Source organism: Neoarius graeffei, chromosome 20, assembly GCF_027579695.1.
Source record: "Neoarius graeffei isolate fNeoGra1 chromosome 20, fNeoGra1.pri, whole genome shotgun sequence".
Classification (NCBI taxonomy): domain Eukaryota; kingdom Metazoa; phylum Chordata; class Actinopteri; order Siluriformes; family Ariidae; genus Neoarius; species Neoarius graeffei.
Genome location: NC_083588.1, coordinates 33,764,435 through 33,784,400, shown reverse-complemented (window position 1 = coordinate 33,784,400; position 19,966 = coordinate 33,764,435). Strand labels below are relative to the sequence as shown.

Genomic DNA, 19,966 nt, shown 5'->3' with positions numbered 1-19,966 from the left:
TTAACAAATGTTAATCTTTTCCTCAGTCACAATTCCACACATTTTACCTTCCATTTAAATTGCCTCTTTTGAGTGACCAACAATTTTATAGAAATGTTGCTAACTGACAAATATACTGCAGGTTCTATTGATTTTCTGATTTCTCTTGATGATGTGCAGTCATGGCGGCACGGTGGTGTAGTGGTTAGCACTGTCACCTCACAGCAAGAAGGTCCGGGTTCGAGCCCCGTGGCCAGTGAGGGCCTTTCTGTGTGGAGTTTGCATGTTCTCCCCGTGTCCGCGTGGGTTTTCTCTGGTGCTCCGGTTTCCCCTGCAGTCCAAAGACATGCAGGTTAGGTTAACTGGTGACTCTAAATTGACCGTAGGTGTGAATGTGAGTGTGAATGGTTGTCTGTGTCTATGTGTCAGCCCTGTGATGACCTGGCGACTTGTCCAGGGTGTACCCCGCCTTTCGCCCGTAGTCAGCTGGGATAGGCTCCAGCTTGCCTGCGACCCTGTAGATGGAACAGGATAAAGCGGCTAGAGATGAGATGAGATGAGACCTAGTGGTCAAAATTAGGAACTGCAGTAAGTACTAATAAAAGCCCATTGGGGCAGGAATTGTGCTGCTCTGTGCTTGGTCTTTGAACCTTTTCAGTGGAAAAAGAGGCATAAACAGGACAAATGACACGTTGATTGGTAGAGGTATCGTGTTTTCAAGTTCTCCGTCTGTCTGAATGTCCGTCCAAGATTCTCATAAGCACAATATTTTAAGAACAAATAGTTGAATGTTTATAGGCTTTATATGGAAGTATCATTATAACCAGCAGATGAATTGATTAGATTTTGGAAAAACTGAAGACCCATTTTCTAGCTTTCTAAAGCTTTTTCCATCAACCTGTCTGGTGCTCTGTCCCTGTACGCATCCTTCTGTCTGTCCAAAATTCTCATTAGTGTGATATATGAAGAAGGAGTGGTTGAATGTTTGTAGGATTTATATGGCATTATGAATGTAACCAGCAAATGAGCTGATTAGATTTTGGTATTGATACCAACAAATGTCTGAAATAGAAATATGTCTCTGTGTCCATTCTATGTCCTGTTTGAAGTATATTCAGTATAGTATATTTTTGGCATACAAATTAGTAACAAGAAGGACTAGACTTGGCATTCCCATTGATGCCACTGACATCGAGTTTTATTTGTTTCAGCAAATATTCAGAATTAAATCAAATATAATTCCACAAACAAAGACAAACTGTAAGTGCAGACAGTGTCTCTAATGGCGCCTACAGCCTGTGACATTTCAGCAATTGTATACGTTTATTGCAAGCCGCACTGTGCAACATGGTTCTAAAATACTTGGTTACAACTTCAAGTTGGTTGTGTGTAGACTGTATGATGATACCCACTGAATTGAATGCTATGAGGCAAGTCAATATACAGGAATGAAACATCATTAGCATACAGTGGCATGCAAAAGTTTGGGCACCTGACATGGTCAGAACTTAGTAACACCCCCTTTGGCACATATCACAGCTTGTAAATTCTTTTTGTAGCCAGCTATGTCTTTCAGTTCTTACTTGGGGGATTTTCACCCCTTCGTCCTTGCAAAAGGCTCCTAATTCTGCAAGATTCTTGAGCCGTCTTGGATGCACTGCTCTTCCGAAATCTATCCACAGGTTTTCATTGATGTTTAGGTTGAGTGACTGAGGGCCATGGCAAAACCTTCAGCTTGTGCCTCTTTAGGTATTTCACTGTAGATTTTGAGGTGTGTTTCGGTTCATTATCTTGTTGTAGGACTTGTCCTCTTTTTAACTTCAACTTTTTTTTTTTTACAGATGGTGTGATGTTTGCTTCAAGAATTTGCTGGTATTTATTCAAATCCATTCTTTGCTCTACAAAGGAAACGTTCCCTGTGCCACCAGCTGCAACACAAGCCCAAAGGATGATTGATCCTTCCCCATGCTTAATAGTTGGAGAGGTGTTCTTTTCTTGGAATTCAGCACCATTTTTTCTCCAAACATACTTTTGCACACTGTGGCTAAAAAGTTCTATTTTGACTTCATTAGTCCACAGGACTTGTTTCCAGAATGCCTCAGGCTTGTTTAGATGTTCATTTGCAAACTTCACATGCTGAATTTTGTGGCTAGGATGCAGAAAAAGTTTTCTTCTGCTGACTCTACCATGAAGGTCATATTTGTTCAGGTGTCGCTGCATAGTAGAACAGTGCACCGCCACTGCAGAGTCTGCTCAATCTTCCTGAAGGTCTTTTGCAGTCAAATGGGGGGTTTTATTTGCCTGTCTAGCAATTCAACGAGCAGTTCTTTCAGAATGTTTTCTTGGTCTTCCAGATCTCACCTTGACCTTCAACGTTCCTGTTAACTGCTATTTCTTAATAACATCACGGACTGAGGAAACAGCTACCTGAAAATGCTTTGCTATCTTCTTGTAGCTTTCTCATGCTTTGTGAGCATCAATTATTTTATTTTTCAAAATGCTCAGGAATTGCTTAGCGGAGCCCATGACTTGATTTTAGGGACAAGTTTGAGGAGTCAGAGAATTTATACAGCTTTGAAATCTGCATTACCTGGCTTTTCCTAACAATGAATGTGAACAAACCACAGCTCAATAAGCTAATTAAGGTCTAGAACCTTGGTAAAAGTTACCTGAGGACTCAAATATATTGGGGTGCCCAAACTTTTGCATGGTGTTCCTTTCCTTTTTTTCACTCTACAATTGTACAAAACAAAAATAATACACAGATCTTGCATAAAATGCCGAAAAGAAACGTGTTATCTTTTTAACTTTGTTTTGTTGGTGATCAGCTCATCTTCTGCTCACTTAACTATTCACAGTAACAGATATTTTCAGCAAGGGTGCACAAACTTTTGCATGCCACCGTACATCATCCATCTGGGTTTGGTGCCAGTGTCACGTTGATCACGGCATCATTTCATACTGCATTCCTATTGGGTGGTTAGTTGACATAGGTCGTAGCAGCAGTCATTGTGAGATGGTCATCCCTAAATTTTTGACACTGTTTTTGTCCCTGGCTATCGTTGGTCCTCTCTCACAGTGCAGTGTAGGACTACTGTTTTGGAGCAACGACCAAAGATTTCGCCATGCTTCTTTCACGTTAATCATCTTTTGTCTGGGACATCCCAAAATCGCACAGTGTATACTGGCCATAAGATGCACAGAAATAGTTCTGTTATAAGGTATTGCAAAGATTGGGAGAGGGATTATGGAGTGGATATTGTCTGTAAATCAGAAATGCGTCTGCACCACAGCAGACCTTGTTTCCTATGCAAGGGCTAAGGAAAAAGAAGAAAAATGTCTCACTTTTCTAATGCACAAATTGTTTTATGTCTTTTCCTAAGATTGGGCAACCCAGGTTTATGATGCAAATTAGTTCTTCTGTGTAAACACACCTGCCTATATCAAACATAATTGAAGAGCCCACTCAAAACGAGCTGCTTAATTGTATGCTGGATGACTATATTGTATATATTGTCTCTCAACTGCCTATTGCTGGGTTTCAGTCACGTGACTTTTCTTAGCAGTTTTACCGGAAGTGAAATAGCTGGTGGCCTAAATAGCTGTCGTAGTGCAAACAACCAGCGATAACTTATCAGCGTATGCTCGTAATCCAGAAGCCACTGCTCGCTTTAGATATATTCAGAAGATTGCTATGTGCAATAGAATCGACCCCTACAGTCTGGGAAAGAAGGATTTGTCTTATGATCTCGAAAACTACCCTTCAGTCGAGTTCCCTGACATCTCAAACTATCTGGTGTTGCAGACATCCTTCTGCACCGCAAAACAGATGAAAGCGTGGAAGAGTATGGAGGCTTACAACTTTTTTGTATGTGGCTGGGTAAAGGACCTCGGTATCAAGTCGCTGCCGAATGAGTCCTGTATTGTTTTTGCCCATGTAAGTATTTTTTTGTTTGTTTGTTTGTTTTTTTAAAGCTTTTTGTTCACGCCTTTACAACGAAGCGCTGCAAGTTGAAGTGTAAACAAACAGTTGGCTTGATTCTCACTTGTGTTGGCTCTTATCTCTCAGGTAAATCATTCACAAAGCTCATCAGAAACCCCTTTAAAGACCTGGATCTTAGTTAAACAAGACAGAGAAGCGATCACGGCGCATTGTAACTGTATGGCTGGGTAAGAATTTTGTCACAACCTTCATGCATATGGACTTTGTGAGGAGTAAACAAACAAACAGCTGGGGACTTTAGCACTTTGTGACTAAAAAAAAAGTACCATAAAATAATGATACATAGCAGGAAAAGTACTTGGAAAACACAAACGACATAGCTGAGAGAGATATACAAACCTTTCACGAAGTGATCACTGCAAACTCAAGCATTCTTCGACTCGGCTCCCTTCGATTTCAGTGAGAGGGTCAAAAGCTACCTTTCTCGATGTCTTTTTGTGAACTCCTGTGTTCGTTCACCCTTTTTTATTAGTTCACGGGGAACCCTGAAGAAACTTTTATCGGTTTCACGGTTTGATCGATTCGAACAACCTAAAACAATGCAAGTGTAAGGCATTTTTCATGTGAGCAATGCACCTTCTCCGTACAAACGCTTTGTCAACTGAGCTTTGGTAGACCACCAACTAAAGTTTTGAATGACTAATGAGGCAGATGTGACGTCACGTGAAACCCAGCAATTACAGGATTCCTCTAAAAATTCACTTGATCGTAGCCTGTAGCATAAGTCAAGTGTGATAGCCTCTCAACTTCATATTGTTTGAGGCTATGTCGTTATTAATGTTGTCCAGCCGCACCAAAATCTATGTTCATGAGCCAATGCTGATTAATTTCAAAGAACAGCGTTCCTTTTAGTTGTGTGGAAATCTTAGAAAACGCCATGTGTGGTACATCTTTTCTCACTGTAAAAGCATCAAAATCAGCTCGGGTTTTGTAGAAAGTTCTGTGGATGATCACTGAATCTAACCGAAAGAGCAGCTGACAGGCAAAGGCACAATACACTCACATGCCCTGCCTTTGTCCAGTAAAGGACTGTCAACAAGCTGCTTGAGCTGGAAGGGATCTCAAGTAGCACACCAGTAGCTGGTCATGTGCGGCCTAATGCTTGTCACACTGACATCTGTGAGTGGGGATTAAGTTATGCTTGGTTTTATGTACATTCTGAAAATAGCTTTAATATTCACATGGCTTTTGTTGTGGTTACAGTGGTAAGCTGTCTGAGAGTCCATTTTGTCAGTTGAAAAGCCAAGGAATCGAAATAAGGAAGTAGGCTTGTACCTATCAATAGACTGATATATTCTTGCATTGGTCTACATTTTGATATAGTTTTATCTGTGCTATTGAAGGTAATGTATTTTTTTTTTATTGTCATATCTATATTCCTCTATAACTCTATATTGTTTGTGTTATTCTTTTCTTTTAATCTTCATAGGGGAGATCCCAATTTGGTCAAGCTCAATGTCGCCATTACCTGTGGCTACCTGCTTTATGGTAAGGGTTTCACTCAGGCTGTACCATAACGTGGCTGGAAATAATGTCTGTTTGCTAATATCCACACCCCTTTTTTCTCTCAGACCTTTTGCTGCTAGCCTGCAACTGGAGCACTATGGGAGACAGCTTTTTTGTATGTCACCACTTGGCGGCACTCTATGCATATGGATATGTGCTGGTATGCAGTAATTCAGTATGGAATGCCAAAACCGATGATCACTTGAAATGTTTATTTTTACTAGAAATAACTCCCAGTGGTATTTTTCTTATTATTTTCATATGTATTGCTCATTTCTGCATTTCGGTCCAACATTATAGACACGTGGGGTGCTTCCGTATTTCGCAAACTTTCGACTTATTTCAGAATTATCAACACCATTTGTGAACCAGAGGTGAGAAACTCTTCGAAATGAGCTGCACTGGTCATTATATTTTGGTTTCTTTTCCTTACTTACATTTTCTTTCTCTCCAGGTGGTTTTTTGAGTCACTAGCATACCCTCGTTCTCACCGGCTGGTGGTGGCTAACGGTGTGGCCATGGCCGTGGCCTTCTTCCTGGTGCGCATTGCTGTGATGCCGCCATACTGGGTGAAAGTATTTGCCACTTTTGGTACGCCTGCTTTTGAGAGGCTTGGCCTGGGCGCACAAGTGGCCTTGATTGTCTCCTGCGTGTGTCTGGATGTGCTCAACATCGTATGGATGTATAAAATCGCCCGTGGCTGCTACAGGGTCATCACTGGAACAAGTGGCAAGAAGAAAGGTGGCAAGGTGAGCTCAGACAAGTTCAACCATGTCAACAATCATATGGACTGAACAATGTAGGACATAAGCAGGGGATGGAAATGAAAGTGGCATACTGGACCACAATTTTATATTTTAGCCTTTCCTGCCAGACCAGGAGCATGGTAGCTGCTGCTTATTTGCGATCTCGATCTAAAATGGAGAGATTAGAGTCTTCAGTGTTCTCTGTTGCCTGGGTTGGAGATCATCAAGAGGCATTGTGGGAATGAACATCGACAAGCATGCAGTGTAGACCCCTATTGCTTCAGCCACAAGTGCCTCAAAACCCAAGGACCAGAAATGGAACATAGAGAACATACCTTGTGACAGCCTTTGAATTATGAAAGCTACCTTGTAAAGATTTTCTTGTCAGTTGCTGACAGATGTACCACCTCTTGGGGTCTTCCTGTTTTTAGACACAGTGAACATTCACTCAAATGCACCACTGTGCCTCTTACCTACAGGTCTTGGAGCGTTTTTCTTTAAAACTAACTCCAGTGATTTTTTTTTTTTTTGAATGCTCATCTTTTTGTGTCTGCCCCATCAACTCTTTTTTTTTTTTTTAATTTTTGAAAAGCACTAAAGGCTCACTCTTCCTCTTAATATCACACTATGTTTGTAATTTACAGCCACCACTGTATCATCAGATCTGATCCATCCATTGGCAAAATGTCATCTCTACCTCTATTTCTTGGCACCAATGCTCTTATTATTGACTGAAATAGACACAGCAAGCTCTCCAGTCATGTTCTGTTATAATCTAATAGATTCCCTGTGCTCAATATTACCGTCCACACCTCCCTGGGAACCTTTCACAACACAATGTGTCTCTGTCACTGTCTTCACTTAAGAAACTAAATAAGAGGTCCTGCAGGTGCCTTCTCCAATGCCAGTGAAATGCTTATTTCATCATTACCTCCTTCAGGCATGTTAGCATTATGCTTATAGAAAGCATGTATACACGTCCATTAGGTGGTTAATTAAGCTTGATTTTCATCTCAGTGCTGTACATTTCTTTCAGTCTGCTTCAGGCAAACTTGTTTTTCTCAGCTGACAGCCCCTCAATTTGATTAGTACTTCTGTCTAACTCACAGCCCCTGGAGAACCTGAGTTTCACCTTTACCACAATATTCTGTAATATTTTTTTTTCACCTGGATTGGCCGCAGTAGATGATATTTTTTTAAATGTCAAATTTTGAGAGATTTTTGCTGTTTCTCATAGTCTATGGTGCTTCCTACTTACCAGCTGGTGTGTCTAAATGGTACATCTGCTTCAGCTGTCTTAACTGACAGCTGTAGCATGTAAAAGCCGACTGTGTCCTTTATTCAGAATGTATTCAGTCGGGATGTACATATAATTATTATTATTATTTCATGTTTCTATGCTGATAGTGCAGTTTTAGCCCATTTGACCACTTTTGACTGAAGCACAATAATGGCACCCATTTAAATTCAGCACCTTTGCTATAAAAATGTATCATCATAATGTTATATTCACAGATATCATGGCATTTAACGAATGCAAAATGACACATGCTCTAGCACAGGAGTGCACAACTCTAAAGGTTAGCATGGATTTTCCTGCTTTAACACATCTCCTTAACCTGGTAATTGACTGGTAAGTTGAATCAGCTGTCCTTAAGCAGGGGAATCACAAACTGTGCATTATTTTGACCTTTCAAGACCGGAGTTGTGCACTGCTGCACTAGTGTGTCCCTTCACAAATAATGTGAACTGATTAATAAATCCAATAATGTATAAACTTGGCAATACATATGCTTCGTTTTACAACGCCAAATCAGGAAAAAGTTGGGAAGGGATAGAAAATGCAAATAAAAAAAGAAAATGGTGATTTCTAAATTTACTTTGTCTTGTATTTCATCGCAGACAGTATAAACCGTGTTTTGTCTGGTCAACTTAATTCCATTTGTTAGTACACATCCATTCCTGCATTTCAAGCCTGTAAGACATTTCCAAAAAAAAAGTTGGGACAGGAGCAATTTAGGGCTAGTAATGAGGTAAAACAGTTAAATAATGATGTGATTTGAAACAGGTGATGTCAACAGGTGACTGTAATCATAATTTGGTACAAAATCAGTATCCAGGTAAGGCCCAGTCTTTGAAGAGCAAAGATGGACAGAGAATCTCTAGTTTGCCAACAAATGCATGAGAAAATTACTGAAATGTTTAAGAACAATGTTCCTCAAAGAACGATAGGAAGGGATTTGGATATTTCACCCTCTATGGTGCATAATATCATTAAATGTTTCAAGGCATCTTCGAGGAGTTCCGGTGTGTAAAGGGCAAGGGTACAAGCCTAAGCTCAACACCTGTGATCGCTGAGCCCTCACACAACACTGCATCAAGAACCGCCATTCATCTATAGCTGATATAACCACATGGGCTCAGGATTACTTTGTCAAACCTTTGTCAAGCACTGCAATATGGCATTACATCCACAAATGGCAGTTAAAACTTAACTGTGCAAAAAGAAAGCCTTATATTAACTGTGTCCAGAAGTGCCGTTGACTTCTCTTGGCTTGGAGGCATCTGGGATGGGCCATTACACGGTGGAAATGTGTATTGTGGTCAGACGAATCAGTATTCCAGGCCTTTTTTGTAAGAAATGGACGCCATGTGCTCCGGACCAAAGATGAAAAAAAAAAAAAAACATTCAGACTTTTACCAGCAAAAAAGTCCAAAAGCCAGGGTCTGTCATGGTTTGGGGTTGTGTCAGTGTCCTTGGCAAAAGTAACTTGTACTTCTGTGATGGCGGCATTAATGTAGAAAAGTACATTAAGCTTTTGGAGCAACATATGCTGCCTTCAAGACATTTTTTCCAGGGATATTTCAACAAGACAACGCAAAACCACGTTCTGCACACATTACAAAGGCATAGCTGTGGAAGAAGAGGGTGTCTGTCCCCAATAGAGAATGTGTGGTGAATTTTGAAACCAAAAATATGACGACAACCCCGTACTGTTACCAGGGCTGAACGATATGGACAAAATTTCATATCTCGATATTCATGCCAGATATCTCGATATCGATACGATATGACTACAGGTTCGGTGAAAACCAAGCATTTTCAGAAAAATAAAAACATCATAATACAAAAAAATGTGGAAAGTGCAGTTTTATTTTTAAGAACTCACTGCCAGTCATCAACATTAACATAAATTACGAATAAATAAATTACAAATCAAACATTTTACTGCAGCTCTGCTTTAACAATAAATAACAAATGCATCCGTATTTGTTATTCATTGTATGCTCCCCGGGGAAGAAGGACGTCTGCAGACAGCGGGTCTTGAGTTCGAAGTTTGTTGTAATAAAATGGACCGTTAAACTGATGTAAGGTTCGGTTGTCCGGCTCGACCACAGGTCCGTGGCTGTGGCGAAATAATCAATTTCACGGAGCTCGGATTCAACATTCATTTTACACTCATTATAGAGTTTCGGAATGGCCACTTGATTAAAATGTGTTTGGGATGGTATTTTATAACGCTTGTCCAGCGTCCAAACCATTTTTTTAAAGCCCTCTTTCGAGACTGTGTACACAGGTACCATGTCTTTTGCAATGTGGTATGTTATAGCGTCTGTAATTTCTTTATGTCTCGTGGATGTCGACTCGTACGGTGTAACGCTACTGAACGCATCAGCAATCAAACTTTGCTTTGGCTTATTTTGGGATGACTGAGAAGTCCCCGGTGTTTCTTTCATTGTCATACACTCTTCGTGCAGCACGCAATGGTGTTGTTTCAGGTGGTGAAACATGTTTGTTGTGCTACCTTGCTTCATCGCAATTTTTGCTAAGCACGACCTGCACAACACCTTACTCTGGTTAACATAGTCCTTTCTGAATCCAAAATACCTCCAAATAATGGAGGATGATTTTATGTTTTGGCACCAAGTCAGATTCTGCACCGCCACCGGCCACATTATCTTCCGCACTCATTTTCTTTCTTTCTTTTTAATTTCCCCGCTGTGTCTGTAGTGCGTGCGCGCATCGGTCTCCGTCTCCCTCACTCCCGCCCTCATATGTTTGTCATTGGTTGGCTTCAGCTGTCGATCCACAGTAAGCATAAAATAAGGTTTGTGGTTGGCTGGCCTTAGCGGTGCATTCAAGGGCAATTGTAAAAATTATGTTTGTTGTGACTGCCAGAGCTGTACATGCAGGGCGAGCGCGGGGAGGGGAAATCTATATCGTCTATATCGTTGCTTTTTCGATATTAATATCTTGAATGTTCATATCTAGATATAGATATGATAATGATATATCGTTCAGCCCTAACTGTTACACATCTTACAGCCTGTTTGCAAGAAGAATGAGACAAAATACCACCTGAAACGCTTCATCACTTGGTGTCTTCAGTCTCTAAACATCTTTAAAGTATGGTTAGAAGGAATGTCAACATTACATAGTGGCAAATGCTTTACCATCCCAACTTTTTTTTTAATGTGTTGCAAGAATCAAAATTGAAATGTGATTATTTAAAAAAATATATATCATGAGGTACAACGTCAAATAATGTGCTGTTGTATTGTTTTGAGTGCAATACAGGTGAAAGATAATTGATTTTAGTTTTACTTTTTAAATTTCAACACACTATCCCAACGTTTTCTGATTTGGGGTTATACATACTAAGGTTATTAGACATTTGAACACCAGGCATGACTGCTACTTTTCCTGTGAATTTGGGAGTGACACACTACTCAGCTGAGTACCTCTGTAAAATTAATTTTGATTGAAATAATTGATACGGAATTATAATATAGGGTTCTGTTTGTCTTATTGTTTAATGGAATGCTTTTTTTGTTAATGTTAGAAGTATGACAAGATAATACAACCCATATGAGGGTCAGTATTTTGCCACAAAAAGTATATATAGCTCCCAAATATTAGTTTTTGATTGTTTGGAATTATATATACAGTGGGGCAAAAAAGTATTTAGTCAGTCACCAATTGTGCAAGTTCTCCCACTTAAAAAGATGAGAGAGGCCTGTAATTTTCATCATAGGTATAGCTCAACTATGAGGGACAAAATGAGAAAAAAAAATCCAGAAAATCACATTGTCTGTCTGATTTTTAAAGAATTTATTTGCAAATTATGGTGGAAAATAAGTATTTGGTCAATAACAAAAGTTCATCTCAATACTTTGTTATATGCCCTTTGTTGGCAATGACAGACGTCAAACGTTTTCTGTAAGTCTTCACAAGGTTTTCACACACTGTTGCTGGTATTTTGGCCCATTCCTCCATGCAGATCTCCTCTAGAGCAGTGATGTTTTGGGGCTGTCGCTGGGCAACACGGACTTTCAACTCCCTCCAAAGATTTTCTATGGGGTTGAGATCTGGAGACTGGCTAGGCCACTCCAGGACCTTGAAATGCTTCTTACGAAGCCACTCCTTCGTTGCCCGGGCGGTGTGTTTGGGATCATTGTCATGCTGAAAGACGCAGCCACGTTTCATCTTCAATGCCCTTGCTGATGGAAGGAGGTTTTCACTCAAAATCTCATGATATATGGCCCCATTCATTCTTTCCTTTACACGGATCAGTCGTCCTGGTCCCTTTGCAGAAAAACAGCCCCAAAGCATGATGTTTCCACCCCCATGCTTCACAGTAGGTATGGTGTTCTTTGGATGCAACTCAGCATTCTTTCTCCTCCAAACACGACAAGTTGAGTTTTTACCAAAAAGTTCTATTTTGGTTTCATCTGACCATATGACATTTTCCCAATCCTCTTCTGGATCATCCAAATGCTCTCTAGCAAACTTCAGACGGGCCTGGACATGTACTGGCTTAAGCAGGGGGACACGTCTGGCACTGCAGGATTTGAATCCCTGGCGGCGTAGTGTGTTACTGATGGTAGCCTTTGTTACTTTGGTCCCAGCTCTCTGCAGGTCATTCACTAGGTCCCCCCGTGTGGTTCTGGGATTTTTGCTCACCGTTCTTGTGATCATTTTGACCCCACGGGGTGAGATCTTGCGTGGAGCCCCAGATCGAGGGAGATTATCAGTGGTCTTGTATGTCTTCCATTTTCTAATAATTGCTCCCACAGTTGATTTCTTCACACCAAGCTGCTTACCTATTGCAGATTCAGTCTTCCCAGCCTGGTGCAGGTCTACAATTTTGTTTCTGGTGTCCTTTGCAGGGGCGTGTTTAGCCTATTTTTGGGGGTGCTCAAGCACCCCCAAAAACGAGCTCAGCACCCCCTAGCTCAGCACCCTCAAAAACACTGCTTTTGGACGTAATTTTCAGAAATAAGTGCCCTTGCGCACTGCGCAATGAATGTGTGCGCGGGCGTGTGTGTGTTCTTGAATTCACCTGTTACGTGATAGTTCTATGAGCAGTAAAATCCCTCTCCTCCTTGCGTCCCCTCTGATTGGGTTGCCTGTCCGCGCGAGTGCTTGCTACGACATGGTGGGTTTTTTTTAACTGGATTCCACGCTGATGAGGAACTCGAAGTAGCACCTGAGTATTACTGGCATAGCGAGATGTGAAGGTACGGACTGGAGTTACAATTGTTAAACACAACACAATAATATGCATAATGCAATATTGATGTTCCCTGGTCTATGAACAGAATGATAAAAATGACATTTATCATCGATCATCAAAAGTATCTCGATATGATATCGAGATACTTTTGTGCAGAGCTGTACAAGTGCTACGGTGCTAGACCACCGTGTGTTAGTCAATTTTATTTAATGTAACATAGCGTTTACGTTTGCTTATCATTCACAAATCCAAACCCTGGTCATTGTCTGGAGGGACAGTGAGTGTGGTTTGGATATAGCCTACATTTTCAAAAGAACACTACCAAAATATAACAAATATAACAAAAAATATAAACTAATGTAAACTAATGTAAAATCATAATAATACACACTATTATTACACAATACACAATAACACATTAATTAACAATTACCACTGTTCTAAATGAATAGCTCCAACATTACAAATGCAGTAGTAGGTCTTGTTTAGTTAAAAATATAACGTAAATATCTGTGTCAGTGGTTGTAAATGTGTAGATATCATAGTTTATTGGGTCAGCTTCTGTTAAAACATTGCATAAGTCTAGTCTTGTCTAGTCTAATCTTCTTGTCTAGTTAAGTCTAGTCTAAATGCGGAATAAACGTGGAAACACTGTCGTTCAAGCCAGGTGCCTCTGTCAGCTCTGGGGGCTAAGCACCCCCAAAGATCAGATGCTAGAATCGCCCCTGGTCCTTTGACAGCTCTTTGGTCTTGGCCATAGTGGAGTTTGGAGTGTGACTGTTTGAGGTTGTGGACAGGTGTCTTTTATAATGATAACGAGTTCAAACAGGTGCCATTACTACAGGTAACGAGTGGAGGATAGAGGAGCCTCTTAAAGAAGTTGTTACAGGTCTGTGAGAGCCAGAAATCTTGCTTGTTTGTAGGTGACCAAATACTTATTTTACCGAGGAATTTACCAATTAATTCATTAAAAATCCTACAATGTGATTTCCTGGATTCTTTCCCCCCATTCTATCTCTTATAGTTGAAGTGTACCTATGATGAAAATTACAGGCCTCTCATCTTTTTAAGTGGGAGAACTTGCACAATTGGTGGCTGACTAAATACTTTTTTGCCCCACTGTAGCCAGGCACTCAGAAATGTGACCAGAATGTCCTGATAAAGTGGATTGTGAGTAGAAATCATGGAAAATGGAGTTATTTTTTCTCAGATCTTTAGTATTTAAAGCTGTGACAAGAATCAGACTATCGGTACAATAAAAGTTGTTTTGAGCTGTGAGAGCAAATGCCGGGTTCTGTATATGTAATTATTGTGCAATTATATCCAGTGATGCTGTTTGACATAAGCTGTGGGTGCTGGAACTGTACGACTGGCAGTACGATGTGCAAATGACTTGCACGCTGTGATTATGTAGCATTTGTAGGATTTCTCTTGAGTGCACCTGTGAACAGCAAGTTTGTCCACTTTTGACTGGAAATCACTACTAGAGATTGTGTACCTTTCTGTACAAGTATAAACAATGCATTAATGAAATGAAACCTTATAGTATTTGGATGATAGTATTTTAAGTTGAAATTTGCACAAAGCATGCCTTTCAGTTTGGGGAGGGGGGATTTATTAGCTAATATGATCACATGCTTTTCCATCAACTAAAATGTTAGGATAATTCTAACATTGCTATCTCCCAGATGTAAATGGAAAATATGGTACAGCTAGATTCCTATAGCTGTAAAGTTAGCACAGGGCATTAACATTAGCATCTCTGCTACCCTTTTTTTTTAATTCCTTTGTACCTTCAGAAAGAAAAGTAAATGAAATGCTGTCATGCTGCATGCATAGAATATATAAAGAATTATTCTTGATTACCTTGTGTTTCTCAATGATTTTCATGTTGTGCAATCGTTTGGCAAGGCACATCCCAAGTAATCTGATTATATATGGAATGTGAATGAAAAGTAACTGTATTTCTGGAAAAAACAGACTTAAGCCAGCAATAAATAATGAAAAAAGGAATAAGTGAGTAAAAGTAAGAATAGAATGACAATGATTGATTGTACTTCGTTTTGCTTTTAATTCCCTTTTATTGTCTTATTGCAACATGTATATTTCCTATTTGTTTTGAGTCTTGGGATTTTAACATGAAAATGTAAATTAAAGTGGGCATTGCAAGCCTCTGTTTCAGAACTCAAATAGCATGATTATGACATAACAGTAGTTGTGTCCTACTTGAAAGTGTCGCTTTTCAATAAATCCAAGGGCATTGAAAACTCAACGTGTTTCCTTTTTGTCTTCATTTTACATCAGCACTAATGGGACATGATTGTGTGGGTCGTATGCACAGTTCTCACCTGTTCTGACTCTGAGTCACATCACATTATGTTAGCTAGAACTAACAATAATCAATAGTCATGTGACAGCGGGGGCGTGGTCAAGCTTCAGTGTGTGAATGGAGGGCAGAGCCAGGGAAGGTGAGTGGCAAAGTGATCACATCTATTGTCAACTGAAGCGGTGTGTGTGTCTGTGCGTCTGTTGCAGTGATGACGGAGTGGTGGCTGTCTCCCAACCAGTGTGGGTGGGTGGGTGTATACGTGCTGGTTGACATTAAGCTGGAAAGTGTGTGTCAAAATAAAAAAGGACTGTGTTCATCATTTTCCTGCCTGTCTGCGCTTCAGTGTTCCACCAACCTTCAGGGACATACTACACTGGTGCCGAAACCTGGGATCACTGAAGGGAAGTGCTCATGGAGCCCTCCCCATTCAAGGACCTTGCCACCCTCGCCGCCACCCAACAGAGCCAACACCAAGTACTGATCACCCTGCACAAAGAACAGGAGCAGCGCTTCGAGACCTTGCTGCAAGCCCAGCAGGAAGATCGTCAGGCGTTCTGGCACCTGTCTGCGTTGGTGGGGCCCTTGGCCGCTGCATCCATGGACCTCCCCCATATCACCCTCGCTAAGATGGGGCCTCATGATGACCCAGAAGCCTTCCTTGCGCTCTTTGAGCAAGCTGTAGAAGCATGGGGGTGGCCGGTTGAGCAACGAGTGGCTCGTTTTCTGCCGCTCCTGACTGGAGAAGCCTAGCTCGCCGCCCAACAGCCCCCCCCCCAACAGTCTGTTCAACTATGCCAACTTGAAGTGAGCCATCTTGCAGTGTGTCAGTTGCACCCTGGAACAACACTGTCAGCACTTCCATATGTTGACTCTTGAGGAGGTTGGTCGGCCAGCCTTTTGCTTTCAGCCAACAGCTGGCAGTGGCCAAGGGCAGAAGACTACGACGCCGAAGGGATCATTGATGCAGTGGCACTGGAGCAGTTTATCGTGCGGCTGCCAGAAGGGACAGCAGAGTGGGTCCAGTGCCACCACCCGGCGCAATTGAGTTGGCAGAGACCATTTGGCGGCGGTTCCAGCAGCAGGCAGACATCCTGCTTCTCTCTCTCGCTCTCCCCCCTTTCCCGTCCCTGCAACACAGAAATGGGGGCTGACCCTCCCACAGCCGCCTCGCTGAGCCTGTAGTGTTCCCCTCCCCTTCTGTGTCTGTCTTCTCCCCCTCAGGTGAGTGATTCCTGAATCGGCAGTGCAGAAGTGAAGCCTGGGCTGGTATGCTGGCGCTGTGGGGAGCCTGGGCATTTCCAGTACCAGTGTCAAGCAATGGAGGTGAGGGCCGTAGTCCGGATCCCTGATGCACCAGAGACCGCCCTCAACCAGGCCAGAGCGTATTGCATAACGGTGAGTATTCAAGGGGATACATATCACATGTTGGATTCCGGCTGTAATCAGACCTCAGTCCACCAAAGCCTGGTTCAAAGTGAGGTACTGGGGGGAGCATGATTGGTGAAGGTTTTGTGTGTGCATGGGGATGTTCACGCATATCCGCTAGTGTCCATCCACATTCAGTTTTGGGGAATAAAACATAGTGTAGAGGCGGCAGTTAGCCTATGACTCACCCCACCCACCCACTGATTCTGGGGACAGATTGGCTGGGGTTTAAATGTTTAATGAAGTGTGTAGTAGTGGGTGGGTCCTACGGTAGCATGTCACAGGGGGATCCCAGTGTGGCATTGTCTGGGGACACTGTCTCAGAGCCATCCATGTCAGCACTGCGTCAGAGCGATATGGAGAGAGGGGAGTGGCCTGCCCCTCCTCTGTCCCTGTCTCTCTCTCTCTCTCTCTCAGGGATTCCCTCGAGGATTTCCCTTTAGAGCAAACATGAGGCGAGACTCTGCATCATGCGTTTGACCAAGTGAGAGTAGTCGATGGTCAGACTCTCTCGCCAAATGCAACACTCTCCTTTCCGTACTTCCCAATTATTAAGGATGGGTTATACAGAGTGATGCAGAACACTCGGATCCATGAGAGGATAACGCCGGTGTTAATCCCAAAGAGCCGTAGGGAACTCGTATTCCATGCAGTTCACTTTAATTCTATGGCTGGACATTTGGGTCAGGATAAGAAATTGGCCCAAATAATGGCCCGGTTCTATTGGCCAGGGATTCGCAGGGATGTCCATAGGTGGTGTGCGGTGTGCTGTGAATGCCAGCTGGTGAATCTAGTGGCCACTCCAAAAGCGCCCTTGCACCTTCTTCCCCTGATTGAGATCCCCTTCATGAGAATTGGTATGGATCTGGTCAAGCCATTAGATCGGTTGGCATGAGGATATCGCTTTATTTTAGTCCTAGTGGACTATGCAACACAATACCTGGAAGCAGTCCCATTGCGTAACATTTCTGCATGCAATGTGGCACTGTTTAAAATTATCTCCCAAGTTGGGATTCCCAAAGAAATCCTGACTGACCAAGACGCACTACATTCATGTCATGCACACTTCACAAACTTTCAGTTATTGGGGTTTAAATCCATCTGCACCAGCATTCATCAACCACAAACGGATGGCTTGTTCGAACCAAACTTTTAAAAATTTGATTCGTAAGTTTGTAAGTGAAGACATGCGTAATTGGGATAAATGGCTCAAGCCCCTGTTATTCGCAGTACAAGAGGTCCTACAAGGCTCCACAGGGTTCTCCCCATTCAATTTATTATATGGTCCTAAGCCTCATGGCATTTTGGACATACTGCGGGAAAACTGAGAAGAGGGACCTTGAAACAGTAAAAACAAAATTCAGTATGTTCTCGATCTTTGCGCAAAGCTCCACATGGCAGGCACAAGAATGTCAGGCCCAGCTATACAACAGGGGTGCGTGCCTTAGAGAATTCACACCAGGAGATAAAATGCTTGTATTGTTACTCACTTCAAACGCAAAATTATTCACTAAGTATCAAGGGCCTTTTGAGGTCACACAGCGAATCGTGGACGTCGACTATGAGGTAAAGCAAATGGATAGGGACAGGACGCTACAGATATACCACATTAACCTGTTAAACCATTGGAACAAGGGGGTTCCCGTGGCACTGGCGACGGTAGTTCCGGAGAGGGTGGAGCTGGGGCCAGAGGTAAAAATAAAAGTAACCACTCAGGCCACTCAGGTGTGGAGACCACCTCACACCAGCCCAACTCACAGAAGTTGCTAGGTTGCAAGCAGAGTTTTTCGATGTGTTCTCACCCCTTCTCAGCTGCACTCACCTCATAGAACACCACACTGAAACGCCTCTGGGGTGGTGGTGCGTAGCTGTCCATACTGCTTGCCCGAACACAAGAAAGCAGTGGTTCAGGACAAACTCAAGGCCATGCCTGAAATGGGAACAATCGAGGAGTTACACAATGACTACAGCAGCCCGGTGGTCTTGGTCCCAAAGACCGATGGGTCGATCCAGTTCTGTGTGGACTATAGAAAAGTCAAAGCGGTATCTAAATTCGATGCACACCCATTGCCATGTATTGATGAGTTGTTCGATCAGTTAGGCGCTGCTCACTTTTATTCGACACTGGATTTGACAAAGGGATATTGGCAGATCCCCTTGACTCCTCTGTCCCAAGAAAAAAACAGCCTTTTCCACACCATTTGGCTTACACCAGTTCATCGCTCTTCCTTTCGGGTTATTCAGTGCTCCTGCAACATTCCAGTGGCTCATGGACAAAATCCTCCATCCGCATGCCGCTGCCTACCTAGACATCATATATAGCAATGATTGGCCGTGGCACCTAAAACAGAAGAACCCCAAGTTGACAAAACTGCAGTGATTGTGGCCTGCCCAAGGCCAAAAAGAGGGTGAGACAGTTCCTGGAACTGGCTGGCTATCATCGCAGGTTTATACCTAACTATTTGGACGTCACCAGCCCGCTGACTGATCTCGCTAAAAAGGGAGTACCAGATCTGGTCCAGTGGACGGAGCAGTGCCAACAGGTATTCACTAAGGTAAAAGCTGCACTGTATGTGGGGCCATGTTTGCACTCTCCTGACTTTTCTCTCCCTTTTATTTTGCAGACAAACTCGTCGGACAGGGGGCTGGGGGCCATTCTGTCCCAGGAGGTGGAGGGGGGAGGAACAACTGGTGCTGTACATCAGTTGCAAGCTCTCAATGAAAGAAAGTCAGTACAGTACCATTGAGAAGGAGTGCCTGGCCATCAAGTGGGCAGTCCTCCCCCTCCGGTACTACCTGCTGGGGTGCCCTTTCACTCTGTTTGGATCATGCCACTGCAGTGGCTCCGCCGCATGAAAGATGCCAATACGTGGATCACCCATTGGTATCTAGCCCTCCAGCCTTTCAAATTTGAGGTGGTCCACAGGCCAGGGACACAAATGGTGGTGGTGGACTTTCTTTCCCATTTGGGGGGGTGGGAGTCGGCTGCAGGCCAGATGGCTCCCCAGCTTGAGTTGGGCAGTGGGGGTATTGGCATTCCCAGGCCAGCCGAGAGACATAGTCCCTCCAGCGTGTCCTGGGTCTTCCCCGGGGCCTCCTCCTGGGGGGACATGCCTGGAACACCTCCCCAGGGAGGTGTCCAGGAGGCATCCGAAAAAGATGCCCGAGCCACCTCAGCTGATTCCTCTCGATGTGGAGGAGCAGTGGCTCTACTCCGAGCTCCTCCCGAGTGACTGTGCTTCTCACCCTATCTCTAAGGGAGCGCCCAGCCACCCTGCGAAGGAAACTCATTTCGGCCGCTTGTATCCGCGATCTTGTTCTTTCGGTCATTACCCAAAGCTCATGACCATAGGTGACTGTCTCCCAACCATAATCTGTACATATGTATGTGTATATATATGTGTGTGTGTGTGTATACTAGTGCATCTCAAAAAATTAGAATATTGTGAAAAAGTTCAAT

The 19,966-nt window shown here is 42.8% G+C and overlaps 1 protein-coding gene across 10 annotated transcripts in view; it reads left to right on the top strand.

Annotated features, from left to right (window-relative positions):
• LOC132868568 (TLC domain-containing protein 4-B-like) overlaps nt 1-19,966 on the top strand; it is a 92,386-nt gene that overhangs the window by 21,652 nt on the left and 50,768 nt on the right. For 4 of the 10 annotated variants that reach the window (XM_060901543.1, XM_060901542.1, XM_060901545.1 and 1 more), the window contains exons 4-7: nt 5,412-5,470; nt 5,554-5,648; nt 5,789-5,862; nt 5,943-6,237. In XM_060901543.1, coding sequence (XP_060757526.1) covers nt 5,412-5,470; nt 5,554-5,648; nt 5,789-5,862; nt 5,943-6,237 — 523 coding nt within the window. Of the gene's footprint in view, nt 1-1,820; nt 3,917-4,048; nt 4,150-5,411; nt 5,471-5,553; nt 5,649-5,788; nt 5,863-5,942; nt 11,204-16,455; nt 16,477-19,966 lie in introns of those variants that run through there. The other 6 variants (XM_060901540.1, XM_060901541.1, XM_060901546.1 and 3 more) reach the window with 5 other exon arrangements.